This window comes from Verticillium nonalfalfae (genome assembly GCF_003724135.2).
Source record: "Verticillium nonalfalfae strain VnAa140/NRRL 66861 chromosome Unknown scaffold_166, whole genome shotgun sequence".
In the NCBI taxonomy this organism is placed as follows: Eukaryota; Fungi; Ascomycota; class Sordariomycetes; order Glomerellales; family Plectosphaerellaceae; genus Verticillium; species Verticillium nonalfalfae.
In genome coordinates this window covers 1-26415 of record NW_021167391.1, presented here as the reverse complement: position 1 = coordinate 26415, position 26415 = coordinate 1, and the positions used below count along the sequence as shown (strand labels likewise).

Genomic DNA, 26415 nt, shown 5'->3' with positions numbered 1-26415 from the left:
AAGTCGAGATGATCCCTTCTCCCTGAGCAATCGGAAGCCCGCTTCAGCGTGATGCGTAGGTGGGATTAGGCGTAGGGCTCGTGGTGCCCTCCATGTTGCCCGTCAGCTCAGCAACGCGCGCCTTGATACGTGCGACTCGAGACTCGATAGCTGGACGAGTGTTAGCGATCGATCTTGCTTACTCCTGGGGTCAATCAGCTTACTCTCTTCACCGCTCGTGTCGTCATCGCCGTCAGTCGTCTTGCTGTAGCCACCACGGCTCTTCTCTTCGCTCTGTCGTTGAGCGGCACGTTCCGCAGCGTTCTTGCGGATCTGAGCCCATCGGTCAATCGCCGGGGGGACCTGCGGCTCCTCGGGAGCCCTCTGCACGGGAATCCTCCGGACCGGTGCCTCCTTGGCAGTGGGCGTCTCGGGCTCGGCGGGAGGTGACGTGGATTCCCGGCCGTGGCGGGCAATAGGGGGCGGCACTGCGTCCTCGGACTCATCATCGGGAACGAAGGCGGGTTGATCATCGAGAGGACCTTGGTCGAAACGGGAGAACTCCTGACGAGCCTCGTTGGCATCGGCAGTGTCAACACGAGACAAGGTGTCCTCATGTGGGCCCCTGGGGCTCTGGATCGGTGTTTGCTGCGGGTTCTCGAGCGGTGTGACGAAATCCTCGACAGGAGTCGGCGCCGGCATGGCGGGCTCGGGCTGAGCGGGTTGCGCCGGTTGAGGCGGCTGAACAGGCTGAGGCGTGGCTCTGCCAGTGTCAGGCACGGGCTGCTCTTGCTGTCGGAGGAGCTCGTTGAGATCCGTTGACGCATTCTCGGGCAACTTGGAGCTACGGCCCTTACGACCGAAGAACTTTCGGAGACCGCTGCTGGCAGATTTGTCCTTCTGCAACTTCTTGTGCTTCTTGCTGTCTTCAGGTTCAGGGGAGACCATGGCCTCCCGGGGCCAGTCTTCTACCGATTCCTTGGGGGGCGGCATTGGGGAGCTGCGCCCCGCCTCGCCACGGTCGGTGGGATGAAGGTCTTGGGGTGCTTCAAGCTCCTTCTCCGAGAGCTGGGGCTCTTCGTCATCTGATCTCCGGTGGCTAGAGCGCATAGCAGGTGATGGCTGGGGGAGCGGGGACGGCTGTGGCAACAAGGAGGGGGACTTTTCAGGTACCTGGGGACGCTGCTCTTGGTCGTGGTCGCTAGCAAAGCCGTTGTGACTCAGGGGGCTGCTGAAACCGTTGAATGTCGCCGACGATGTGATGTTCCCTCGGCCAGCGCCGTTGTTGTTCAGATACGCCTCGCGAATAGTGTCCTTGTCGTACTTGTTCGCCCACTTCATTGCTGGCGAAGCCTCCTTCATGATGACCGGCTGCAGCGTCATGATGCTGTTTGTCTTGTCCTTGAGTTGCTCGGGACCATTGCGGCCCCTACGTTCGAGAAGACGCTGCTGTTGCTCCTGGTTCTGCCGAGCTTGCAATTGTGCGGCGGCGGCGGCGATGCGGGCCTGCTGATCAGGACCAAGACTGGCCTTGCTCACCCCCACGGTGTCTCCATTTCCGTCCAGTACGTGCTTGCCAGCAGTAGACTTGGCGCGCTTGACGCCCTTGTTGCGTCTGGTCCAGCTGAAGAAGCTCTTCTTCTCGGCGAGGTAGGCGCCTTCCTGAGGCTCAGGGGCTGCTCCGACGACCATCTCTTCCATCACCAGCCATCGTCCGGATTTTATCACAGTCTCAATGACGGCGCAGCGGCCAAAGGCTGATTTCCTCTCGGGGGTCTCTTCAGGGGCCAGACTGCTCATCCAGACCCACCAGAAAGCCTCATCCAGATCAAAGCGCGTGATGCTCGCCAGCTCTCCTGGCTCCAGCTGACGTTCGGTCTCCAGCCTCGGGTGGTGTGACTGAGAGCTCCTCTGCCTGACGTTGGTCTCGATAGGGGGAAGGACCTTGTCGGGTGGCAGCAGGTGGTTCGTGCGAGTGTTCTGGCCGTCGTCCACGAATCCAGAGGACAAGAAGTCGGCCCATGATGGTGTCGTGGGCCTTCCCATGTCTACGGCGCCGGACGCAGGGGTTGTCCTCAGACCCTGTCGAGGTCGCCGGGCAAGTGCCGAGTCCTCGTCTTCCTCATCATCCTCAAGCGTACTGGCGAAACCGATGTCCTCGAAGCGTGACCAGGAGGCGTCTCGAAGGCCTGTAGAATGTTTTGAGCTGGAGACCTGGCTCTGGTTGGCAGATGAGATGGACTTAAGAACTCGTCGGCACTCCTCAGTCAGGGCTCGGATGGGGTCCTCAAAGTCGGAGAACTCTTGAAGCGCGCGATCCTCATCACGGAAGTGGAAGTGGTTGGCGCGGCGCAGTAGGGCGAAAGGGGTGGGTGACACCGTATCAACAATCATGACAACCTTGTTCGTAGACGTCTGCATCAGTGAGGGTCGTTGCGGTGGATACTCGGTCTCCTGCAACAGCTTCTGCAGAGACATGGGCAGCATCGAGATGCCTCCCTTGGACTGCTGTGGCGCGACGGATCTGAGATAGGCGAAGAAAAGGTGACTCGTGGCGTCAGCAGCACTGCATTCGCCTGATTAGTATCAATCCAACACGGGCTGCGCACTGTCGCAACTGACCTCGACCAGGACTTGTAACCGCCCTCAAAGCCGCTGCCCGTGTCCTTCTGCTCGAAGGCCCACCATGCAGCCATACGTGAGAGCTTGCGGCCGCCCAGGCCGTTCATCTTGCCATGGGCGGCAATCGCGGAGATGAGATCAAAAAAGTCAAAAATGATGCATGATCGCGCGCCGTTGTCAACGCTGAGAGGAATGAACGTCTTGAATGAGTCGCGCGCCATGTTGGAGTCTGCGGGGTCGCGTTAGGGGAAGGCAGTTCCATTTCCCGGTGGTCTGTCTGAGACACGGATGGTGAGACATACCTTGCTCGCCAACCTTGAAGAGTTCATAGGCGTCCCAGCCGACCACACCGCCTTGGAGTCTGCTCCAGCACCATTTCATGACGCCGGCAATGACCATGGGCTCGGTCATGCGCAGCTCTTGCGCCAATGCCTCGCCGCGTTGGTTGCCATCGAAAAAGTGTCGGACAAAGGTGCGCACGGCGCTCGGGTCCGACGTCGGGCGAAAAGGTAGAAGTAGGAACGGAAGATCGAGGGCTGCAGAGCATGGGAGTTAGCTCTGTGGTACCGTTGTACAGGAACAGGGGCAGAGAGGGCGCGCAGCAACCAGGAAGCAGTGCGAGCAGGAATGGCCGTCATACCTCGAGCCTTGAGCTCCTCCGTGGCACGCCTCATGAGATCCTGGATTTCCTCTGGCTCAATGGTACTCCTGGTGTAGGCGTCATCCCATTTCGGTTTCGGGGGCTGGAGGTCGGCGAGGGCGTCGTGGTTGGCGCCCTTCTTAGACTTGAGCTTGCCACCATCTTTGCCCTTGAGGCGGGAGAAGAGACTTGGCATGGCCGCAACAGCAACACTCGCAGTCGTGATGCAAGTCTAGGCTTGATTGCAGGCCCGTGGAGCTCGAAGCCGAGGTGCGAGAGGAGGGGTGTTTTTGGGTGGATGATGGAGATCAGAGGACGTCTGCTGCTGTCTGCTCTGCAGGAACGCGACAGGATGAGGGGTGTGGGCTCCACACGGGAGGGTAATCGAAGGCTGTCGATATGAAGGAAGGCGCGAAGGCGCGTTGGTCGGCGTGGTGGTTGTTGGAACCAGGTAGGTACGCTGGGTCGACAGGCGGACAAGATGGTCGACACAAATCCCCCGCGCTGCGTAGCACTTCTTCGGTGGAGAGACGATGATGTGGACTAGAGTAGCAGCGAATGGGAGGAAAACGCAAAGAAGGCACTCAAGGGTATCAAGGAAAACGGAATCTGAGCGAGTGCTGTGTGAAGGTAAGGTAAGGTAAGGTAAGGCGAGGTAAGGCCAGGGAAGGCAAGGCAAGGCAAGGCACTGTACCGTAGGAACGAAGGAGGGTCAAGTCAAGGACCGGGGAAGAGGAGGAAAAGGAACGAAGTGAACGAGCGCAGAGGATGTGGGACGGATGTGACCTGACCAGCTCTGGGTGAAGGGGAGGGAAAGTAAAGTGCGATGGGAGGTTTTGGCTCTACCACTCTCGTTCGTCTTCCTCTTCTTGCCCTGGCTGGCTCTGGTTCGACGAGAGCACGGCAGCGTCACTCAGGGGCAAGCGACGAATGATGAGAACGGACTCTTTAATTCGAAAAAAAGTACAGAGCACTGACCCTTGCTTTTCCCAGTAATTATGAGCAGGGGGAGGCGGGGGGGGGGGAGAAGGGCCTGCCGCCCAAGGTATCTTTCGTGCGGCAGCAAGGCTGAGCGATACCTCGCCCAGGACGTCGCTGGGGACGTGGTGAGACCCTGTTCGGGATTAGCGGCACGGGCGTTATAAAAGGGTATCGGTACAGGGGGTCGAGGTGCCAAAGATGTCCTGGACGATTGGGCCAGCGCCGGGGCATACTTCGGCGCTAGTGATCTCATGTACACAGGGCCCGCCCGTCACCTGGCGCTCATCCCATACAGAGTTCTCGGCGTGCAAGTACCTGGATGGGATGTTCTTTTGGGAGAAGTACATTCATCACACAGGCCACTGATGGGATCGACATGATTTCGGAGTCCCCCAAGTCCCTGATTCAAAAGAAAGCGAGGTGGTCCATATTCACTCATCGACCCGTGCTCCCTCGAGTTGGAGGTGCCTTTTTAAGATGAGAGGGTCTTGAAGCCAGTGGTTCGGGCTGCCTTAGGTCCGTTTGGGAAATCGACTAGACACTTACGGCGCGGCAGTGGCCCATACTGTTACAGGAGGTCGTGGGTGGTGCAGCGGCTTCCACTGCTGTGGGCGTTTGCAGGTGGGGGTTGTTCCTCAAAGGGGAGGCCGTGACAAGGCCTCTGGGCGCTGCGGACGAGAGCAGTGAAGGCCTGTCTGTCCGAAGAGGGCTTTTTGAAAAGAATCGTCATGGGGCTGCACACAAATCTTGTACCAAAACCTCGTCCCTTGATGCACTTTCGACTTTTCAGAGGCATTCGCCAGATTGCCATGGCTCACTCCCCAACCCTGCCCCAAGTCATGTTTCAGACAACAGGCGGGACAAGCCTCTGCTATGCCCTAGCCGGCCCGCCATTGACTGTTAGGCTTCTGAGGGTCCGCAACGGCCCCCCCATCATCGCCGGCGGCGAGGCGTCAGCTGCGAGGGCCAGTCTCTCGCTTTACACCTACCAACCTCTAGGTCCCTTACCTTGGAGAGGTAGGTAGTGACAGTCCATCATTTGATGCCTCTTGCGGTTTAGCGTCGCGAGCATTTTCCATGCACACGACGCAACCTCATGCGCGTGGTCCTGCACCCCCCACCATCACTGCGCATCTTCAGCGACTGGCCCCCGGCACATTCGCATCGGCTGCCGGCCAAAAGCCGTACCTACACAGCAGTTCAGCCGCGAGCCTGCCCAGCGCCATATTTGCCACAAGAAAAACAGAAGACGCCCTCTGTTGTCATGAGTGTTGCGATGCTTTGTTCGAGTCTCTCTGCCCCTGTCGGGATCGGGACTCCGACGTAGCTTTTGCGCCCAACTGATTCTCTCGGCCGCCCGTCGACCCGAATCCGGGTGCCAATCCTGCCAGCATACCCTGCATGAGCTGGCCGCCGCCTGCCAACACATCCTGGGCACCCAAGCTGAGATCCCTGGACTAACAGCTCATCATCCTCAATGGAAGAAGCCTTTTCTGTCGGGTCATTGGCTGCGCACCAGTCATGAGCTGGCAGGTGGCAGTGCCATCGCTGCCTGGAAACGACGTTCCATGACCGCGATTGACGGCGTGCATCGTCAGTGATCCCACCCTGACGCCTCTGTCCTCTACCTCTTGTGGAGGAGACTGAGAAGGGTAGGGGGGGGGAGGGGGATCCAGATTCGCTTCACCGCTTTGAATCCTCTCTCTGTGATCAGAGTTGGGGATCTGACTTTTCAAGGAGACAAAGGTCCTGCGCCTCGCAAGCCGTCTCGGTCGCTGATCATGAATGCACTTTTACAGCCGTGGTAACCTCAGCACAAAGGCTGGCCCCTCTGTATGACCTTGGATGCCCCAGTGGCCTGAAATAATGCGCTTGTGGTCCCAGTATTTCTTCTGCCAATCATTCCGATCGCGCGGCCGGATGCAGGATGAAATCGAAACAGCGTATGCAGACAGACATGCTTTCTGCTCCCCAGAACACTAATGTTCGTGATCTCCCTTCCTCTACCTGGACCTCTCCATGATGCACCTGGCTATCCCGGTTACCCACGTCACATTGGTCTCCAATTGTTTCCTCCTTTGTATATGTACGGGCTGACCCACGTTCATGTGCACCGTGCTACTCCTAGGCCAGGTATCGTTCGACATGGGAGGGTGTTGAGTTTAGACCTTGACGCGATCGGTGGCCTATGAGTCCAACTCGTACGACGGTGTCGAGATTGGCGAGACCGCCAGGACTCTGCGCATTGCGCGATACGCCAGCACGTCTCCGTTTCGGTCGAGGTCAGGTTTGATCTGCCATTGTCGAGGCGGGGCTATCTTCGTCAGCCCTGACCATGCATCCATCATGGTGACGGTAAACCACAGGCACTCTTCATATTGTCTGTGATACGTAATTCGAGAACACCCTTGTATTTGTGCAAATCAGTCACGATCCGTGATATGTAATAGATTTCAGGGTTACAAAAAAAACGCCGACCCGCTCATAATATGACATGTATGCGCCTGCAAAGGGCCAGGTAGACGTAACGGCCTAGGCAGTTGACTCCACTGTGCTCTAGTCCTTGGGCTCAACTCCGGCGGCCTCTCCGTTTGTGCCGTCAGCCTCTGCCGCCTCTCCGGCCTTGGCCTCGTTCTTCAGCTGAGTCTGCGCCTTGGCCTCGGCCTCAGCCAGAGCCTGCACCATGGCCTCCTCCTCAGCCTCGTCCGCCTCCTCGCCATCGTCCTCCTCCGTCGCCTTCGTCTTCGTCTCCTCCACAACGGGCGTCTCGGCGGGCTTCGCGGCGACCGCCGTCTTGGCGGCAGCGCTCAGCGTGCTGCCGCCGCCGCCGAGATCCCAGTCAATCTCGGCGTCGTCGCCGTACCTCTGGACGAGCCACTCGTTCGACTTTTTGAAGTGCCCGCAGTCGAAGAAGCCGCGCGACGCGCTCAGCGGGCTCGGGTGCACGCTCTTCAGCACGAGGTGCCTCTTCTGGTCGACCTTGAGCACCCTCTTGCCGGCGGGCGTGCCCCAGGCCAGAAAGACGACGCCGCGCGTGCGCTTAGCGGCGACGAGGTCGATGACGCGCTGCGTGAAGCGCTCCCAGCCGCGGTTCGAGTGGCTGTTGGCCTCGTGCGCGCGCACCGTCAGGCACGTGTTGAGCAGCAGCACGCCGCGGTCCGCCCACGGCGTCAGCAGGCCCGCCTTGTTGGGCGGCGGCGTGAAGGTCGGGTAGTCGCGCTTCAGGGCAATGTACATGTTCTTGAGGGACGGGGGCGCCGGCGTCGGGGCGCGGACGGAGAAGGCGAGGCCGTGGGCCTGGTTGATGTTGTGGTAGGGGTCCTGGCCGAGGATGACGACCTTGACCTGGCTGAACGGGCAGTGGCGGGACCTGTATTTTTTGTTCCCACTTCGTTAGCTTGACCGTGTCTCGACCTGTGGATGGATAGACAGGAAAGGTGGAGGAAGGTGAGCGGGACGAACCATGAGTAGACGTCTTCCTTGGGCGGGAACCACTTGCGTCCCATCTCCGTCTCGCGGTTGAGGAAGCGCTTGAGGTCGAGAAACTCCTTGCTCGTCACCTCGTCCTTGAGCAAACCCAGCCAGCTCTCGTGCAGCGTCTCAATCTCGAGCTTCAGCAGGTCTTTCTGCTCGGGCGTCAGGCCGGCGACCCATTTCGCCTTGTCGAACTTTGCCGCCGGCACCTCGGGAGCGGCTGCGGCTTTGGCGGCGCCGGGGACGGGTTTAGGGGCGCCGAAAAAGGAGGTGATGCTGCCGTTCTGCTTCGGCTTCTTGGCGTCTGAAGCGGCAGGCGTGTCGCCGGCCTTGCGCTTGAGTGTGCTCGTCATCGTGAGGAAACGAACTTGGGACAAGATGTTGTGAGGGTTGGATGATCGTCTGGGAAGCAAACGAGGAATTCGAACCCGACGTTGTGGGCGAACGTGGGGACGGAGGTGGAGGAGAAAAGAGGAGCCCGTACAGGGGCGTAGTAGATGTTCAATTTTGAAGACGGCGAGCATGCACGTGGAACCAATTGATTCGAATTCCGGCAGTTGGTAGACAAAGTTGGTGTTCGTGACGAGTGAGAGCAAGCCAGGCAGCAGAGGTGCAGTGGGCGGATTGCCAAACAGTATGGAAATGGGAGGCTGAATTCATCTGTCAGCTCGAACCTTGTCATTCGATTCGATCGAGGTTCCGTGTCTGAAGTCGAGGCGCGTCTGCACGACGCTAAGGCCCCTTAGTGAACGTCATGGATCGCGTCGACGCGTCTGGCGGTAAAGTGGTGCAGTGCAGCCTGCCACTTCGCCCTCGGTTGATCCCAACGCCTTCTGGATCCACCACTACCATTCAACCAACATATTCATGATGCATAAATAAGATGGTCTTCAAAAAACAAGTAGCCATGTGTTGTTCGTACAAGTATTATTTTGTCTAGCAGGTATACCAGGTCAGGCGTCACGCCCGAGCCCTCCCCCTAATCACAAGTGAGAGAATCCCTCCCCAACGCCATACAATGCATCAAAGCGCCCACGCTCGCCCGTCCGCTTTCCCCCTCCTCGCTCAGAACGTGTTTTCCTTTTCTCCATTTGGCTACTTTCCTTCGAGCTCGTCTCGCGATGCTGCATTCGCACCCCTAAAGACCTTTTTGCCAATCTCGTAGCTGCTGATCATGATGGCACACGCTGGTGCAATCTTCAGCGTCCGCGGTATCCAGCCCCTAAACAGGCCCGGCACGCCCTCCGTCTTGAAAATATGCCAAAGGAGCCGCGTCATGCTGCCCTCCTCCGGGACGGCCGCCTTGGAGGCAGCATTCTTGGCGGCCGAACTGCCGTCGCGATAGACCTGCGTGCGCGTCTTGCCCACATCAAAGGGCATCGTCACGATCGAGGCCGCAGCGCCTGAGACGGCACCGGCGATAAAACTGTCAACAAATGTGTCCGTGTGGTTCTCACGGCTCTGCGAGCGACGCCGCGTGCGTGTTCGGCTGCCCCTGGCCTCGAGAGACCGCCCTCGCTTCGTCTCGCGCATGTCTGTGAGACGGCCACGAATCGTCTCGTAACCCCACCAGTACAGTCCAGAGAAGGGCATGTCGCGCCAGAGGGTCAGACTGAGGCCTCTCCACAGCGAACGGTAGCCGCTGACCTGCACCATCTCCTGCACCGACTTGAACGTGTTGGTGAGGTGGCTCGTTGTCGACGAGCCAGCGGATGCCTGCAGTCGCGTGCGAAAGAGCTCGATCGGTCCGACGGCCGTACCGGCCAGTGCTCGGGCGGCAGAACCGGCAACGAGAGGCGCCGAGTCGTCTCCGAGACGCTGCGCGAGAGGGCTCTTGGGGTTGAAGCGCAGCCAGTCGTAGCCGGTAAAGTAGATGATGTTAGCTGGGACAGCCATGACCAGCGTCGGCGAGAGGCCTCTCCAGAGGCTGGTGATTCCCTCGTGGCGCGCAATCTTGCGCATGCCGTCGAGGGTCGAACTAAAAGTTTTCCGTTCCGCCTCCTCGGCAGCGCATTCGGCGGCTGTGAGCACGGCGCCGCCGGCAGCGGGCTTTTGCGGCATGGCGAGGCAGAACTCGGCGTTGTTGTTCATGAAGAAGACTTCTCGGCAGCACGCGGCAACACCGAGGTTGGCGGATGGTATGGGGTTTAGGTGGGTAGTCGTCAGGGCGAGTTTGGAGAAATCGATCGGTGCGCGCGCCGACACTGGCTGCGACTGCCATCGGACTCGGACAACGTCGAGAGGGGTGACTGCATTCCGTCAGATGATGCACGACATGGCAAATGGTGAGAGAATGTTCACATACCGAGCAGAGATGTCAGGAGACTGCCGGACATTGCCGACAGCATCTTCTGGGTTGCCGTGATATCATCGTCGCCTCTCGCTGCGCCCTTGTCGCCCTTGTCGGAGATCACCTCGGCCATGGCCACTGAGCCATCGTGGCCCATCCTCTCGGTAAACTGTTGGCCATCTGGGGCCTGCAGAGTTGGACTCATGGCCAAGAGCCTCGCATGTTCGGGTGGCGATGGCAAAATGGATGCGCGCAATCGGGGCAAGGGCGTGGTGTAGTCGTCGGTCGAGTGGATGCTGTGGGGAGTTCTGCTGAAGGCGCAAAAGGCGAGCCGCAGAAAAGGAGTATCAGATGAAGTTGTAGGATATTCACCGATGAGGTAAGCTGCCGTTGAATGGCGATGATGTCGCTGGATTGATCTAGGTGTTGTGTTGAGGAGAGTAGGGTGGCGCGTCATTGACTCAACTTGCTGCGACGTCGCTCTAGGGGTTTCCCCCCCCCCCTAAATTTTTGAGCCGGCGATATGAGATGGAGCGGGCCACATCGGCGGATTGAAAGGTCCAGGCCGATCTCTTGGGCCGAGCTGAGACGCTGGAGTGATGTCACGACGTCCGGTTCGTTCCCATTGGGTGGAAACGTTGGTGGATCAATGATAAGCACTGTCGTCGGGACGATAAGAGCCCACGCCTTCCAATTCCCGGCCCGGGAACGCAAATGAGTCCATCTGAGAACCCTTGGCCCTTGTAGTTCACCGAAGCCAACTGTCAGTCACGCCGTTGACTCGATCGGTGATGCAACGGCACAGACGCACCTCATCCGTCCCCTCTATTCGTCACCACAACTCAGACACCAGGTCCGACAACTCTACCGCTTTTCGACTTGAGATTATCTCTCGCATTCCTCGTTTCACACATCAAGAATTTTATAGAGCCTTGTTCCATTAAACTTGAGTCATTTCACCTCATCGGATCAGAAAAATAACCCTGATGGCACTCTCATAGAAGTACATTACTAATCCGCCGTCTCTCTTCCACTACGATGGAAGGCGATGCCAAGCCTGAGCTTGACTCTGAGCTCGAATTCTTTCGACGTCAGTGGAAGTCCGAACTGCAGTCGAAGAAACCAGAGTCATCAAGTCAGCCACAAGATCTACGCAAGGCCAAGGCTACCGCATCCGTCCCCAAACCATCTCATCGGTCAGACCCCTCTTCGTCAGCTTCACCCTCGCATGTACGCCACAAGTCACAGCAAGATGAAGAGCACGACTACGTCAGGCCGCCTATTTTTGATGGCCCTGACGGGCCTTCACTTTTGCCAGATGAGATGGTGAAATTCGATGCCTTGGAGAAGCCGGGACCCATATCGGCCCTTGACCATTTCGAAGAGGCTGCGAAAAAGGAAGCCGTTGGCAACCTCGGCGAAAGCCTCAAGCTTTACCGGAAGGCATTCCGTGTAGGTGCGGCCTGACCGATCGACAAGGACCAGTAAAACTGACCTGGCACCTAGATGGATGACCGTGTCGACTTGCAATATAGAAAGAAGCACTTTCCAGCATCCGCTGTCAAGGCAGCCACCCCATCGATCAAGCCAACAGACGTCGGCGCTGCCGCCCCTGCACACAACGCCAAGACTGAAAGCCAACCGCAGACTTTCAAGGATCTCGTCGCGAGCTTCTCCGGCCTATCGATCGAGCCCGCAGGGCCACCGGTCGAAGGCGACCAGGCACCACCTTGCCCCATTGCGGATGTGCCGCAGGAAATTCTCAGCCACATCCTCACCGACGTGGCCATCGACGACGTCGGTGACTTTGCACGTCTCTCACGGGTCTGCAAGCGCTTCGCCTACATGGTCGCCAGTGAGAACCAGATCTGGCGCCGCGTCTGCCTTGGCCGCGAGACGGGCTTCGCAGGCATGCACTACGACTGGCAGACCGGCATCCAGTGGGAGCCCCTGGACGAGGATGACGAGATTAGCGACGACGGCACCGTCACCACGGCAGCGGCGCTCGCACGCCGCCGCGAGGCCGATAAGCTTGCGGCTACGATGGCTCTCTTCCCGGCCTACGCCTCTTCGTGGCAGCACATGTTCCGGCACCGCCCGCGTGTGCGCTTCAACGGGTGCTATATCAGCACGGTCAACTACATCCGCGCGGGTCAGGCGTCGGCAAACGCCGTTACGTGGGGCAGTCCCGTACACATTATCACGTACTACCGCTATCTGCGCTTCTTCCGCGACGGCACCGTCATCAGCCTTCTCACGACATCAGAACCCGGCGACGTCGTGCACCACCTGACGAAGGAGGCGCTGGCCTTGCATCAGGGCGGCGCGGTAGCGCATCTTCCCTCCATCGTCATGGTGGATGGACTGCGAGGTCGATGGCGGCTGACATCGGCAGACGACGAGGCCGAGGCCGAGCCACCGGTTTCAGCAAAGGACGCAGAGACCGGCCTGGTCATTGAGACGGAGGGTGTGATCGATAAATACACGTATCGCATGGACCTGTCGGTTCGCAGCGCGGGCAAGGGTGCACGCAACACCAAGGTGGTGTGGAAGGGTTTCTACAGCCACAACAAGCTCACAGATGACTGGGCCGAATTTGGGCTGAAGAACGACAAAGCCTTCTTCTTCAGCCGCGTGAGGGGCTACCGCGCTGGCGCGTGAGAGAGCTGGCAACGAAAGTGGTTCTCCATCTTTTATCACACACGTGTGTGTGTGCGCCCACCCTGCTTGCGGCCCACGATCGGAAATCCGGGGATGTCATGGGGTTGTTGCGGGGTTCCACAACTTGCATTTAGATGTACGTAACATAGACTCCGGGTTGGGCAGCAGGCGACATCAAATATACAACTGCGACGGCTGGCGTACAACGTGTTGAGACCTGGGCGTCTTGCCGTAGTGTGTTCTCTTATCGACCAGTCTGCGGCCGCATTGCAGGCTAGTGCATCAACAGAAAGTGTGCTGGTGACCACGCAATGACTCAAAGGTGGGCTGCGCCTTGGTGACATGACACGTGGATAGACATGCAGCAAGTCGAGGATATACAACTAGGCATCGCCGCGTGTTGCACTCTGCATAGATGCTGGCGGTGAATTGAACTCGCATAACAGTATAAGGTGTGCCGGCCCAAGCTTCGCCCAGCCGAGACCGGACGTTGGCGATGGATGGGGTGTGTAGGAGGCAAGATGGCATGCTCCTCCCACCGAGCATGATCATGGTGGCCATCGTTGATCCATGCCTGCGTATTCGCTTGCCCGCTTGCTTCTGATGCTCGCGGGCGCATTGGGTTCAGACTGCGTATCTTGTGTGGAAAGTTTCGGTCTCCGAGGTCGTCGCAGGCCGAAGCCAGCTCAGGCTATATATGATCTGGCCACAACAGGGTGAGACTCCGGGAGGATCGGGATGAAGCCATTCAAGACGCCGATGATGTGATCGCGAGTCTAGTCAGAGTGTGACGACCACATTCCTCACCTTGTCGGCGTCGGTGTGGATAAGGCAGTGTCAGACACAGCAGCACGGCAGGCGGGAGGGGCCTGCTGTATACGGGGGAGGTTTGGGCGGAGTGGAATAAGCGCGAGGCGGTCGATTGCGTGACCGGCGCCATCCCCACAACCGGTCGAGGTCGATGTGCGGGGAGGCGTTTCGTTGGTTTGAGGCTAATCGGAGCCGGGAGCTCAGGGGTGATCACGACATCTTGGGACGGGATGAGTTGCCCGGGCGGTCAGACGATCGTATGCCTCTGTCGGGGGTTTTTCATCGTCGACGGGCGCCTCGATCTGCGATGATCCTGGGAGGGGGTTGATTGTTGGGATGGGAATACTTCGATTCTGACATGTTGGAATGCCTAATTTGGAATGCCTCATCAGTGTCTGCCTTTACAAGATGAAATGTCATGGGGCCTCATCGACTGGCAGTTGGTTGTTTTGTGCACCGATGTGTAGATGAATAAGACTTCCAGTCTACATCATATCATGTTGAGGCCGTGAAGATGGATCGTGGCGGGTGGTGGGTCATCGCGCCCCTTCATACCTGACCTCGGCCTCCCGTCACTCAACGAAGAAAGAGCCCCCTTCCGGCCCAGCTGTGGTTGTTTCCTCCTCGAAATACAAAGGAAGGCAGGGTGTGCCCGCATATGCAAGTGGCGGAAAGACACGAGACCCTTATGCAAGCGTCGAGGATTAGAGAGGCCGCTAAGGCAGGTGCAAACAGGCGAGGTCTCGCAGAACAGTGTGCCGCTGGTTTGGTGCATATCCGGCGCCTGGGGTTGGGCCTGTTTTGTCGAGTCGTGGCCAGAGACGTGGGCTCTCGTGGATGCACACCGCCCCTGCGATCGTCCCAGCTCGGTAGGCGCATAGACGAAGAAGGCATTTCGAAGGCAGTTCGTGTGGCGAGGGGAAGCCATCAAACCTCGGGACTCGACTGCCCAGGGTGGAAGGCGACTGGTATCAGTGGATCGCCAATGCGACGCTACAGGGGGGCTCCCAGTGTCCTGTTCAGTGACTTGGCTTTTCCGACTCGTCGGAGGACCCTTGCAGGGGCAACGCACGTCCGGGCAACTTTACGTCCAGACAGCCGCTGGGTGCTTCTTCTCGTGGATAGTAGCATAACCAGCCCAATGTCGCCATTGGATCCAGCGAGAACGCCATCTCAGTGTGCCACGCCCCTCGGACCGACCAACCCCATGTGACTACTGCTGCGTTCTTGTTGCTAAACGGTATCTAGGGATGGATGGAGGGTCCCAAGACCCGGAGAGACAGCAAGGTCAACCGTGCATACAGTTGCGCCATGGACACCTCGACAGTTGCAAGTGCCCAGCCCGAGCCTCCGCCATTCTGCCAGCAATCAAAGGACTTGGCCGCCCTCCTCCTCCCCTCTCTCTGCATTTGTCAACGCAGATGTCTGGGAGATGGAGGGATGGTCATCTAGGTAGCTCGGGAACGTCCGACGATGCCCGCTTGCACCCTTCAACTCCCCCGTTGTCGTTGCATATCCTCCATTCTCCTCTGCCTCGCCCACATGCTCCCCTCCCATTATGCTTGATGCCGCCAGTCACCCTGCCTGGCCCCCTCCCCTTCCCATCCGTCCACTTTCTGTTCCCCTCTGATGTGCTGGTTTTAAAAGAGTAGTCTGCTCCCTGCCTTCCCGCTCCGTTGACCGTTATACTCTTTCCCTCTCTCACATCTATACCCCAACGCCTGATCCTCCAGACTACGACGGAGACTACCCAGTCGTGTGTCCCTCGTACTCCTAATCTCCCTCTGAAATCTTAACGCGGACCCCGGATCAGCCACACACATCTCCCTCACCCCTGCCTTGCCTTAGACCGCATCCAACCACGGCAATACTTTGACACCCTCAAAAAGTCTTGCCTTGCCATTTAATTTCAACCCTATCGCACTCACACGCACGCGAGCACACAAACATCACATCTACACCAGCACACGTCTCACCCACCTGAGCGTACCGGCTCAGCTGTCCTCACTTCGCCCCTGTCCTTCAACGATACTCTCCCCCCTCGTTGAAGTCGGGTGCTCTTTCCAATCAAGATGGCTCCCGATCTCAACTCCCTTCCATCCTCGCCCATGGCTTCGGCCACGAGACCAGAGAGGCCCGTCGGTGGTGGCCCTGGCAGCTCGGCGAAGAGGCCCAACATTCTCTACATCATGGCTGATCAGTTGGCCGCCCCCCAACTGAAGATGTACAACCCTGAGTCTCAGATCAAGACGCCCAACCTTGATGGCCTCGCTGCCAAGTCTGTCCAGTTTGACTCTGCGTACTGCCCGTCACCTCTCTGCGCTCCTTCGCGCATGAGCATGATCACTGGTCTCCTGCCCATGGGCATCGGCGCCTACGACAATGCCAGCCAGATCTCCAGTGACATTCCCACATATGCCCACTACCTCCGTCTCCAGGGCTATCACACGGCTCTCGCCGGCAAGATGCATTTTATCGGAGACCAGCTTCACGGCTACGAGACTCGTCTGACCAGTGACATCTACCCTGGTGATTTTGGCTGGGCTGTCAACTGGGACGAGCCCGACACGCGCCTGGAATGGTACCACAACGCGAGCTCGATTCTCCAGGCAGGCACGTGCATTCGCAGCAACCAGCTGGACTATGACGAAGAGGTCATGTACAAATCGACTCAATTCCTCTACGAGCACACTCGTCAGGGTCCTGATGCCCGCCCCTTCTCGCTCACTGTAAGTTATTTTTACGCGCTGGATCACATGGCTCATTTCACTCACACAATGCAGGTCTCTCTGACCCACCCTCATGACCCGTACACTATTGAGGAAAAGTACTGGGACATGTACGAGGGCGTCGACATTGCACTGCCCAAAGTCCGCATTCCCAACGAGGAGCAGGATGCTCACAGCAAGCGCCTCCTGAAGGTCTGCGATCTTTGGGACAAGGACTTCACCGATGACCAGATCAAGCGCGCAAAGCGTGCATACTTTGGCGCAGTCAGCTATGTCGACGACTGCGTCGGCCGCCTCCTGAAGGTACTCAAGCAGTGCCGCCTCGACGACAACACCATTGTTGTCTTCAGCGGTGACCACGGTGACATGCTGGGCGAGCGCAACCTTTGGTACAAGATGAGCTACTTTGAGTCGTCTGTGCGCGTGCCGCTGTTCATCCACCACCCCCACCAGTTCCAGCCCCACCGCGTTTCTCAGAACGTGTCGACCCTGGACATCCTGCCCACCATGTGCGACTTTGTTGGTGTCAAGCCGTACAAGGACCTTCCCATGGACGGAATCTCGCTCTTCCCTCACCTCGAGGGCAAGGAGGGCCACGATACCGTTTTCGCCGAATACACGGGTGAGGGTACCATTAGCCCGCTAATGATGATCCGCCGCGGCGACTGGAAGTACGTCACCTGCCCAACAGATGGCGTGCAGCTCTTCAACCTCAAGCACGACCCTCTCGAGCTCCGCGATCTTGCCAAGCTCGCAAAGAAGGGCGCCCAGAGCGAGCATGAGAAGGAAGCCCTTGAGGTTCTCGAGGCCTTTGACGCCGAGGCGGCGGCGCGCTGGGACTTTGATGCCATCACCAAGCAGGTCGTGCTCTCGCAACGCAAGCGCCGCCTCGTGTGGTCTGCGCTTCTCAAGGGCACCTTCACCAGCTGGGATCACAACCCCAACGATGACGGCAGGCTCAAGTACATCCGGTCCCAGATTCCCCTGGACGAGCTCGAGCGCCGCGCACGCTATCCACCCGTGGACACGTACGGCAAGGAGATTGCGCAGGTGACTACCGCGTCTGGCAGGGTCGTTATCGACCAGGCCGGTTCGCATGGACAGTAATCGGATGCTCTCCGTTCTTTGTTGCTTTCTGTTGTCTTGTTACCTGGACTTTTCCGCTTCACGATTACACGACTTTGGATACGTCCATTGCTGCATTTGAAATTAGCGAGGAGGGTATTGATACTTGGTGGTCAAAATGCTCCTTGCTTAGGCCGCTGAAAATGAATTCGGCCTGGTCTGTTGCTCATTTTGGAGATTTTTTATGATCTCTTAGGGATCGGGAGGTGCTGCATGTTCTCATAGTTTCGGAGTTTAGCGGATCAAGAAAATTGAACGACACTTCTAGCAAATAATTGCCATGACACTAAGTCACTCGAATGTGACTCTTGGAATGTGGCAAGTCGTGATGTTGCGACGCTGGCCACATATGACGTGTTGGCAGGGGTTCCTATTTCGGCGGCATGAAGAGGCGGGGTTTACAAGCTTCAGTCATGTATTGAATACACTCAGTACAAGAACGTCAAAACGAGAAGCCCAGCCACTGGCCCCCAGGGCTTTGGGACGACGTTGGCGACGGGGGCAGAGCCGCACTTTTTGAGGGGATCATGGGGAATCCGTACATCATAGCGTTACCTGTTGCAGCTTCATAGCCGGGCAGGGCGTTTGATCTCACCAGTGATACTTGATGGCCGCCCACCCCTTCCCCTGCCGCTTCGGGGGGGCAGTGGGGGTTCACGACTTGGTCGTCCCTTCAGGGCACTGTGGTAGCGGCAGCTGCGGGGCTGTTGCCGGTCCCAGACCCACCTCACTCGGGTCGTACCTTAGGCATGTACCAGAGGTAGCCGTGCGCTGATGGAAGCAACGCTGGACACTGGAGCTCGGATGCGCCTGCCAGCAACCTCAGAACCTCAAGCAAGCATTTGGAAAGCATCTCCACCATAAAGCTTCCTCTAGCACGAACACGAGACCACAGCCACCATTTCGCCCGAGAATACTCTCCCGACTGCTTCGTCCAGCAGTCATCAATTCCCGAGCACGCCACCAGATTGAAACTTGCCCACCGATCCATCGAGCGGTTCTGTCTACCACCGCATCACCTCGCTCTGCCGCCGGCAGCTCGCCGTGACATAACCCCCCACCATGGCCTACCGTCAGCAGACCAATGCCCTCGGCCTCTCCGACGACGAGACGAAAGCCCTTGAACAGACCCGTCAGCGCCTCTACCAACTCACTAACAGCATACAAAGCTTCAAGGCCGACGTCGCCAAGAGCAACCCCCTCCCCCCGCAGTACGGATCTCTCTTCTCAGCAGCACGCTTTCTTCCCCGGCGCCGCCCGCACCGATGCTGACAGGCTCTAGATCCTCGCTACAGGCCCAATACCAGATCCTGCTCCGAAACCTCCAGTCCCTTCTCGACATTGTGAACGAGAATGCTGTCCCCTTCGCCCACACCTCGGTCCACCCGGCCGTCAATTTTCCCGGCCGCACACAGGAGAATATCCTACTGACCCTCCTCCGCAAAAAGCGCGAGCCGGACGTGGAGGAGCGCGTCGAGCGCGGCCTTGAAACCGCGCGGGATGTGCGCGCCGCTGTGGCGGCGGACGGCAAGGACGGCATTACGCGGCTCGAGGAGGTGTGGAAAGAGCTGCGAGCCTGGACACAGGAACGCGTGGCGCGGTACGTTATTGAGGAGGCGGGCGACGTCTACACGCGCGAGGAGCGCGAGGACGGCATCGAGAACGTGCGCAGCGGTCTCAAGAGGCCGTTGGAGGAGCCCGATGAGAGCGACGACGAGGACGGGGACGATGACGAAAACGAGGACGAGGACGTCGTTATGGGCGACGGGGCGCAGTCGGGGGCGCCGCAGCCGGGCAAGGTGGCCGGGCCAGAACCTGAGGTGTTCTTCTGGTTCTCGGCCAGGGGAGACTTTGACCTCCCGCGCAACGTCGAGTTTGAAAAGGATGCTGCCAAGAGAGCGAGGTTGGCCGTGGCCGGGGGGCCGCCGAGGATAAGCTAGGCGCGAGGCTTGTGCTCTGTGAGCTGCGATGCTTGGGGGGAGATATGATACCCAGCTACTGCGTCAATCGAGTAGCGTTCCGGCCGGTCGAGCGTAAGCTAGCGTTTTGGACGGGTGCCCTGGTGCATGATCTAAGTTCAACAGTGTTTCCAAAGAATCGCCATTATTCTTGGCCGGCAGACTTTGATCGCACTCCGGGCAGTCATCACGACAATGCACAAGCACCGAGTCTACAGATCATTGCGATTTCGTCAAAGCACTAAAGTAAAAGCCCCTGCATCTGGACAGGATCCCAGTCCAGGAATGCAAGACCGTCCTTTCCATCTGCCTACTTCAACACGCAGGTTTGTCTCAAGGAAAGGTCTGGGGCTTCAAGGCCAGTGCTTTACAGTTTGGCTCACCTCAGCTTATCAGCTTCCCCACTCCCTTCCGGCGGCGGCGGCTTGGCTGGTCACCCGGCCGTCCAGATTCAACTACAACAAAGCCAAGTATCGAGCATGTCAGAAGATGCATCATTGATCGATTATCTGGGAACTGGTCCATCTTCATACCAAGTCTTCGCCAAAGTCCTGTCGATAAGAATCCTGCTTAATACATTCATTCAACAGGACGCGTGCCACCTCAAGGTATCTCAACCGTCGTGCAACGGAAGTTCCAATACCCTCTGTCTTGCACAGCATCTTCTAGCCCTAAAGTCAAAACCCGACCAGCTGGGCCAATGGCACAGGCTGGTAAAACGCCAAAAGGGCAGCTCGCACCCAGCCAGCCAACCGAAGATGCATATTCGTCGCCCCTCTTCAGCCAAGCTGTCAGCTTACGCTGGGCCCCTTAGCTTGGGCCGACTACTCTTTTTGGACAAAACTCCCCAAAGTCCTTTGAAGCAGATTGGGGTGATATTCAGGTATCCAATTGGATTCATTTGTCCGTCGGCGTGAGACGCCGATCAGATGCTGTCAGCCGCAGCTCGTCAGCACGATGTTGGAGAGAGGTAAGGCGCTGTGAGATCATGGGATCTTCTTGTATGTCCAATATCAGGCTTTGTCCTTGCCCTTGCCATTCTTCGGAGTTTGTTCACTTTCTATCTTCTTCAGGAACTCTACTGTCTTGTTGCGTCTTGATCTGCCCTGTTTCTGACAGTATTGCCGTCACTCTGTCGTCGTCAGAGAACACATTCAACACTTGATCGCCTTGGGAGACCCTCTTTCAGCTCTGATCGCCTCTTGGTCAGGCAAAGAATTGGTGCAAATACCTCGACCAGCATGAGTTTTACAACCACAGTTGAGGTGCCTGTAGTCACAACGAAGACGATCCCGCTGGGACACAATGCCGCGGGCCGGGTGGACCTGTCTTCTTTGTGCTTCAACATTGAGCCAAGGTCATTGATCGATACGCCTCCGGCTCCGAAAGCCTGCCTAAGGCGTGAGCCTCCCGCGTTCCGCCTGATGGATCTGCCCCTCGAAATCAGACTTCAGATCTTCCAATGGACCTGCCTCATGCACCCACTACGCTACGCACAACTGGCACCTTGGTATCCGACGCCCAGCTACACGACTTACCCCCAGGAGCTCCTCAGATCCGAAATCGACCAGGCAAACGATGTCCCAACCAGGACCGACCTTGATGGGAGGAAGCTGCTCTCCCCGCACCGCCTCGTCTGCAGCATGCCGACGGCCCTGCTGCGCTGCAGCCGGCAGATCTACGCCGAGACGCACCTCGTGCCGTTCCAGGAGAACGAGTTTGTCTTCGTCAACTGGTTCTCCTCCGGCCTCTGGGCCGCCCGCGCCTTTGCCCGGCCCCTCCAGCCCTGGCAGCGCGGCGCCATGCGGCAGGTCCGCCTCGAGGTGCTGGGCCGCGACTTCTCCGGCGCCGGCCTCAGGGAGTGGACGGCCCTGTGCGACGGTTGGGCCGACGGCCTGCGCGGCCTGCGGCTCAAGATCCTAGTCGGCGGCGGGCCCGTCGAGCCTGCCATCGTGTCGACGCGGCCGGACGACGAGAGCGCGGAGCTGCAGATTGCCGACGTCTTTCGCGACCCGGAGCCGAGGCCGGCGTGGATCGAAGAGGGGCTACGGCGGCTGCGGGGCCTGCGGGCCTTGGAGGTTGAGCTCTCAACGTTGAATTGGGATAACGACCGGAAGCGTGCGTGGTGTGCTTCGCTGGGGCGGATGCTCAATGCCGAGAGGGAGAAGACGGGGCTTGGACCGGTCAGTGTTGCATGTGTCAGGAGGCTTTCGGCGCCAAGGGAACCGGCTGTTGCGAAGGAGGCCGTGAGAGAGGTCCTTGTGCCGAAGGTGTCTGATTGAAGGGGACGTGGGCGCTGCCGCGTCACATCGACGATGCAATGTCTGGATTGTAATAGTATTTTGAGTAACATGCCGAACGTTGCCACTAAGAGGACTTTTCAGGGGCAGCAGATATGCCTCTCAATGTGCTCTTGCTTGAACTATGCTATGGATGAACAATTACTACGAGGTGTGAGTTTCCCCCGGACGAAAGGTGTTTCCTAGACCAGGATATTTATATTATGGCATTCACGTCGTGATAACAAGCTGGAATTCACCGATGCCGAGACGCGTTCCATGTCCACCCGGCATGAAGGGTGAATATCGCGTCTATTTAGCTTCACTGACAAAAGGCTTCTATGGTCAACACTTTATAAAACCCTAGACGCCAGCATCAGTTCTGTCAATCACATTTCGTCAACACACCCTGCTGCTGTTTACGATCTGTCATGCTGCTATCAGACTTTGCTTCGCACTGCTGCCAAGATCTGTTCCGTTCTCCTCGCAACCTTCACATCTATCGTTCCTGCTTTGTGCAAACGAATACTCAAAACCCTTTTGTCAAATCCTTGAGTCATTTCAGTCAACATAAACATGACCATGTCTATCTTGTAAGTCCAGCCATACTAAAAGACTATCAGCTTTGTCGTGCTAAACAGAAAAAAGGGCGATCATCGTTCTCCTCCTCAGCTGGATCGTCTCGGTTTGGGCCTACCTCTCGTTGACGAACATCTTGATTCCCTTAGTGCTGGAGGCTTCCCTGCGTCTTATACAGCGCACCTACTGGCCTATCGTTCGCGCCTTTGCTTTGGCCGTCGGGTTCCTGTTTTCGTGCACGTTTCGGCTGATGCTCTTCTTCACCATTGATATTCACACTGCTGTCCGCGACTTTCGACATCACCACAGTAGGCTCGCGAGGAGTCCACGTCACAAGACCAGAAACCTCAAGGACGTCGATATTCGTGATAGCGCGGCGGTCGCTGAGTACTAGGAGCTCAATGCCCCCCGATTTTCAGAGCTTGACATGGTGGCGTGTGATGCTGATAGGGAGGTGGTCATGGTTACGGCCAAAAAGTACAAGTCGTATCGTCTTGTGCAACAGCTCAAGCTGGGACCACGGCAGCGCCAGACCATGCTTTCTCACAGGAGGAACACGTCTTGCTAGGCGATCAGAGTTTCGGCGGATGGGATGGTATACCTCGTGTTTTGGGAGTTACTGGACGTTTTGGTGCGTCATTGAGCCCAGGCGATTGATCAGCTAGCACATTGATCATATCACCCTAGGCCCTCGATTCCTATGTTGAGTGTGAATACACATGGCTATGGTTCCCTATTGTCTTCGATCCGCTGATTCTTCGATCCGTTGAAACTCATAGAGGAAACATCCGCTGAGGGGTGCCCATGTTGCCGATAGTGGCCACAGCGCTCTCTGTTGAGCATCCATCACCTCTGAACGTCATGAGACTTCCGCCATCTATTATCGGATCAGTGAAAGAGTGGACAGAACCTCATCACCAGGCTAGGCATTCTTTTTACCGGATACCAAATGATAGGACCATGTCATGTACGTGCTGATGCTGTTAACCGCCGCCGGCTGCGTTTGTTGCACGAAGATTGCCGGGCTGGACAGTACCACGGCAGCCGTAGGCTCCTTGCATAAGATGAAATGAAGTCACTGCATAGAAGGAGTACAGGGTGGGGGCACAGCACCGTCAGGTGCGACTGGTGGCAGATCCAGATCCAGTCGTCACTGCCCCGGTTCGGCAAATATACTCAGGTACCTCCTCGATGGATGGACTCAGTATCATGATCTTTAGTCGACCTCTAACTTCGAGCCTTGTTTGAGGGTTGTGCTCCCGGTTCGCTATTCCCCTTCAACACACCAGCGCTGATGAGCGCGTGAAAAGCAGCCCGAAGACAACCATCGCCGGCTACTTCATCAACGAACCCAACAGCTGCACACTCCAATGCTGCTCAAAGCAAGACGGCTCATAGGCCGCCTCCTGGTTTTCCTGCCCAGCTTTCTCCTGTTCGAGCGGGCCCATAACGACCACCCTTCTCATCGCCTCCATGCAACCTCCTATCTCGATGGCCTTCGAGGTCTGGCCTCCCTGATTGTCGCCATTTGTCACTACACAGAAGACAACCACGAGTACTTGATCCCATCTTGGGGACTCAATGAGAAGACGTCCTCTATATTACAATTCCCGTTCATCCGCGTCATCTACTCTGGCCGACCCATGGTCCATATCTTCTTCATCATCTCGGGCATCGTCCTATCACAAAAGCCAATTCAAGCCATTTACGCCCACGACATTGAGAGATGCCAGTCGATCCTAGCATCATCAGCCTTTCGACGTCCGATCCGCCTCTTTGGCCCCTGTATCGTGTCGACTTTTCTGGTGCTCGTCTTGAGCTACGCTGGCTACCTCTATCACCCACTCCCGACCCTCTCCGAACAGTTTGAAGACTGGGGAGCCGCTCTTCTTCACGGCATCACCTGGCCGTGGTCGTGGGATTTTGACCTGGCGCCGGCCTATGACATCCACCTCTGGACAGTCCCCATTGAATTCATCCATTCCATGATGCTGTTCATGGTGGTCCTGGTTCTCTCACCCATGCGTCGAATGATCCGACTTTCTGGCTTGCTGTTCATCATGGTCTACTGTCTGGCATGTGGAAGATGGGCCGCTTTCGAGTTTCTCGGCGGATGTCTGATCGCCGAGATGCAATTCTGGCAAGCAGCACGAGAAACCAACCTGTCGAAAGCAACCGATTTTGTCCCAAGACAAAGACCTAGTATCTCCTCCTACGTCATGGCGACAGTCCATGTCGCGCTCGTCATGTTTTGGTGGTTCATTGCTGGGTGGCCCAACGAAAATGCTACTCGCACACCAGGTATCATGTTCTTTGTCGACAGAACGCCCGAGCCCTTTGCTCCTGTAGAAGTTGACGAGCGACGCCCGCAGAAATTCTGGTTCTGTCTGTCAGCCTTGGGTCTGATCTGGACCATTTCGCAGGCCAGGGTACTGCAAAGACTGTTGGAGGGGGCGTTGGTCCAACATCTGGGCCGCATGAGCTACGCACTATACATTGTTCACGGGCCAATCCTCAACATGATGCAGCGCGGGGTCATGGGACACGTCGGTGCTCCGGCTGCGGGGACGACCGAGAGGGACGATTTCGTCCCGGGGGTTGCAGCAACAGGCATCAAAGGGCTGATTGGGACGGAGTCGCCATCACAGCAGATACTGGCGTGGATACTAGGCTTGGTAGTGATGGGTCCGATTGTGGCCTGGGCGGCAGATGTATTCTGGCGGGCTGTTGATCTTCCTATCATGGAGGCAGCCCGACGGATCGAGGGGTGGTGCTCCGAGAAGTGAGGCTGGGCCACTCTAGAGGCGAACGTGGGCTAGAACAAAAGGGTACAAGGCATTGATGGGAACGGACAAGATTGTTTAACACGAAAGTACTTTTGACTCAATACGCTGCACTTTTAAACGCCCTCGTCATCTCATATCGTCTCGGCCAACTCGAAACATGGCTTATTCGGCATAAGCGTCACATGGCAGGCCAGAACGACTCCTCAGCCAGCAAAACCTCCCGCCACTGGCCCAGGGCGCGCTCCAAGAGTTGGTCCCGCACAGCAGCACCATGGTAGCGCACCTGCTCAGCGACGGCCTCGTCAATGATGGAGCCGAGCTGGTGCACGAAGCGGCGGAACTCGTCGTTGGTCCAGTTGGGGATGAACTCGCGGCGCAGCGCCCCGCCGTCGGCATCGGCGTCAGGGCCAACGGGACCCCTCGCGGCCGCGGCGTCGCGGACCCTGGTCCAGGCGTCGAGGTAGCAGACCTCGGTGCCCCAGAAGACGACGGCGGCCTCGAGCCAGGGCAGCGGGGCGCCGGGGGGGCCGGGGGCGACGGCGTCGAAGAGGGCCTCCCAGCGGCGCAGGCCCGGCAGCTTGGCGGCGGCGGGGACGGTGCCGGTGGTGGGATCGACGGGCAGGTCGAGGGGGAGGGCGAAGCGTTCGGCCGTCGCCAGGAAGAAGGCCTCCTCGCGGCGCACGTTGGCGAGGGCGGCGACGAGCCAGTCGAGGAGCTTGGTCTCCGGGTCCGTGGGCGGGGCCGAGGAGACGGTGCCCGGGGTGGGGCCCGGCAGGGCGGTGAGCGGCAGGAAGGCGAGCAGCTTGCCCGTCGCGCGGATGTAGGCGTGGATGTAGAGGCGGTCGTTGGCGAGCCAGAGGCCGAGGGTCTCGCGGGGCGTCGTGCCGGCGGCGGCGGAGCTGAGGAAGGGGCCCGTCGTGGCTGCGGTGAAGGCGTCGGGGGAGGAGGCGAGGAGGGATGCTGTTAGGGAGGCCATTTTTTTTTTCGGGTTGGGTTCAAAGTCTCGGTTGATTGAGGTGCTTCACCTACGGCAGCTAGGTCACGAATGGCGGAGACGGGTGGTGCAACGAGGTGTCTGACGGTGATGTGGGTTCCTTCTGAAAAGAGTGTGTGAACTGTGGACTGTCATGCTGGCACAGCGGGGGGAGTAGACAATTGAGGCAAAAAAAATAAAATGAGGAGAGATCGTCATATGCCGGGGGATGAGGTGGACGAGCTGCCTAGTCCGGCCAAGTCGCGCGGGCGCCCACTACTGGGCCTGTTCACCCGGTGACCCGGTTCAGTCCGGCTCCCCCGCTCGCTGGCTTACGTCAAATACCATGACAGCCTTGGCATGGCAAGAGGGGGGGTTCGTTTCCTCGTTCTTCTCGTCAAAAGAAGCACGGCGGCCCGCCCCCCTGCCTCTTGTCAGTTCACACACGCTGGATGCCACTGTTCTCGACTGCCGGGCGCGGGTCCGTTTGGCGGCCCCGCTCGGCGGTGACTCACGGGCCCGTTCTCGA

The 26415-nt window shown here is 58.1% G+C and overlaps 10 protein-coding genes across 10 annotated transcripts; 6 read left to right on the top strand and 4 right to left on the bottom strand.

Moving 5' to 3' along the window:
• Positions 1-43: 43 nt before the first annotated feature.
• On the bottom strand, positions 44-3437 carry D7B24_002628 (uncharacterized protein; the record flags this gene model as incomplete). Its single annotated transcript, XM_028636830.1, has 5 exons — positions 44-150; positions 204-2545; positions 2602-2830; positions 2904-3137; positions 3242-3437. 5 exons carry the CDS (start codon positions 3435-3437, stop codon positions 44-46), a joined length of 3108 nt encoding a protein of 1035 aa, XP_028491089.1.
• Positions 3438-6778: 3341 nt separating this feature from the next.
• UNG1 (uracil DNA glycosylase) lies at positions 6779-8049 on the bottom strand (the record flags this gene model as incomplete). The annotated part of the gene is made up of 2 exons (XM_028636829.1): positions 6779-7592; positions 7685-8049. The coding sequence occupies 2 exons, from the start codon at positions 8047-8049 to the stop codon at positions 6779-6781; spliced, it is 1179 nt and encodes a 392-aa protein (XP_028491088.1).
• A 742-nt stretch (positions 8050-8791) lies between these two features.
• Positions 8792-10191, bottom strand: D7B24_002626 (uncharacterized protein; the record flags this gene model as incomplete). The annotated part of the gene is made up of 2 exons (XM_028636828.1): positions 8792-9945; positions 10002-10191. 2 exons carry the CDS (start codon positions 10189-10191, stop codon positions 8792-8794), a joined length of 1344 nt encoding a protein of 447 aa, XP_028491087.1.
• Positions 10192-11024: 833 nt separating this feature from the next.
• Positions 11025-12647, top strand: D7B24_002625 (uncharacterized protein; the record flags this gene model as incomplete). The annotated part of the gene is made up of 2 exons (XM_028636827.1): positions 11025-11438; positions 11493-12647. 2 exons carry the CDS (start codon positions 11025-11027, stop codon positions 12645-12647), a joined length of 1569 nt encoding a protein of 522 aa, XP_028491086.1.
• Positions 12648-15529: 2882 nt separating this feature from the next.
• Positions 15530-17293, top strand: D7B24_002624 (uncharacterized protein; the record flags this gene model as incomplete). Its single annotated transcript, XM_028636826.1, has 2 exons — positions 15530-16186; positions 16241-17293. 2 exons carry the CDS (start codon positions 15530-15532, stop codon positions 17291-17293), a joined length of 1710 nt encoding a protein of 569 aa, XP_028491085.1.
• Positions 17294-18373: 1080 nt separating this feature from the next.
• MED8 (mediator of RNA polymerase II transcription subunit 8) lies at positions 18374-19251 on the top strand (the record flags this gene model as incomplete). Its single annotated transcript, XM_028636825.1, has 2 exons — positions 18374-18522; positions 18594-19251. The coding sequence occupies 2 exons, from the start codon at positions 18374-18376 to the stop codon at positions 19249-19251; spliced, it is 807 nt and encodes a 268-aa protein (XP_028491084.1).
• Positions 19252-20510: 1259 nt separating this feature from the next.
• On the top strand, positions 20511-21551 carry D7B24_002622 (uncharacterized protein; the record flags this gene model as incomplete). The annotated part of the gene is made up of 1 exon (XM_028636824.1): positions 20511-21551. One exon carries the CDS (start codon positions 20511-20513, stop codon positions 21549-21551), a length of 1041 nt encoding a protein of 346 aa, XP_028491083.1.
• Positions 21552-22124: 573 nt separating this feature from the next.
• D7B24_002621 (uncharacterized protein) lies at positions 22125-22521 on the top strand (the record flags this gene model as incomplete). Its single annotated transcript, XM_028636823.1, has 2 exons — positions 22125-22141; positions 22197-22521. The coding sequence occupies 2 exons, from the start codon at positions 22125-22127 to the stop codon at positions 22519-22521; spliced, it is 342 nt and encodes a 113-aa protein (XP_028491082.1).
• A 976-nt stretch (positions 22522-23497) lies between these two features.
• On the top strand, positions 23498-24913 carry D7B24_002620 (uncharacterized protein; the record flags this gene model as incomplete). The annotated part of the gene is made up of 1 exon (XM_028636822.1): positions 23498-24913. The coding sequence occupies one exon, from the start codon at positions 23498-23500 to the stop codon at positions 24911-24913; it is 1416 nt and encodes a 471-aa protein (XP_028491081.1).
• A 178-nt stretch (positions 24914-25091) lies between these two features.
• D7B24_002619 (uncharacterized protein) lies at positions 25092-25889 on the bottom strand (the record flags this gene model as incomplete). The annotated part of the gene is made up of 1 exon (XM_028636821.1): positions 25092-25889. One exon carries the CDS (start codon positions 25887-25889, stop codon positions 25092-25094), a length of 798 nt encoding a protein of 265 aa, XP_028491080.1.
• Between the last annotated feature and the right edge of the window lie 526 nt (positions 25890-26415).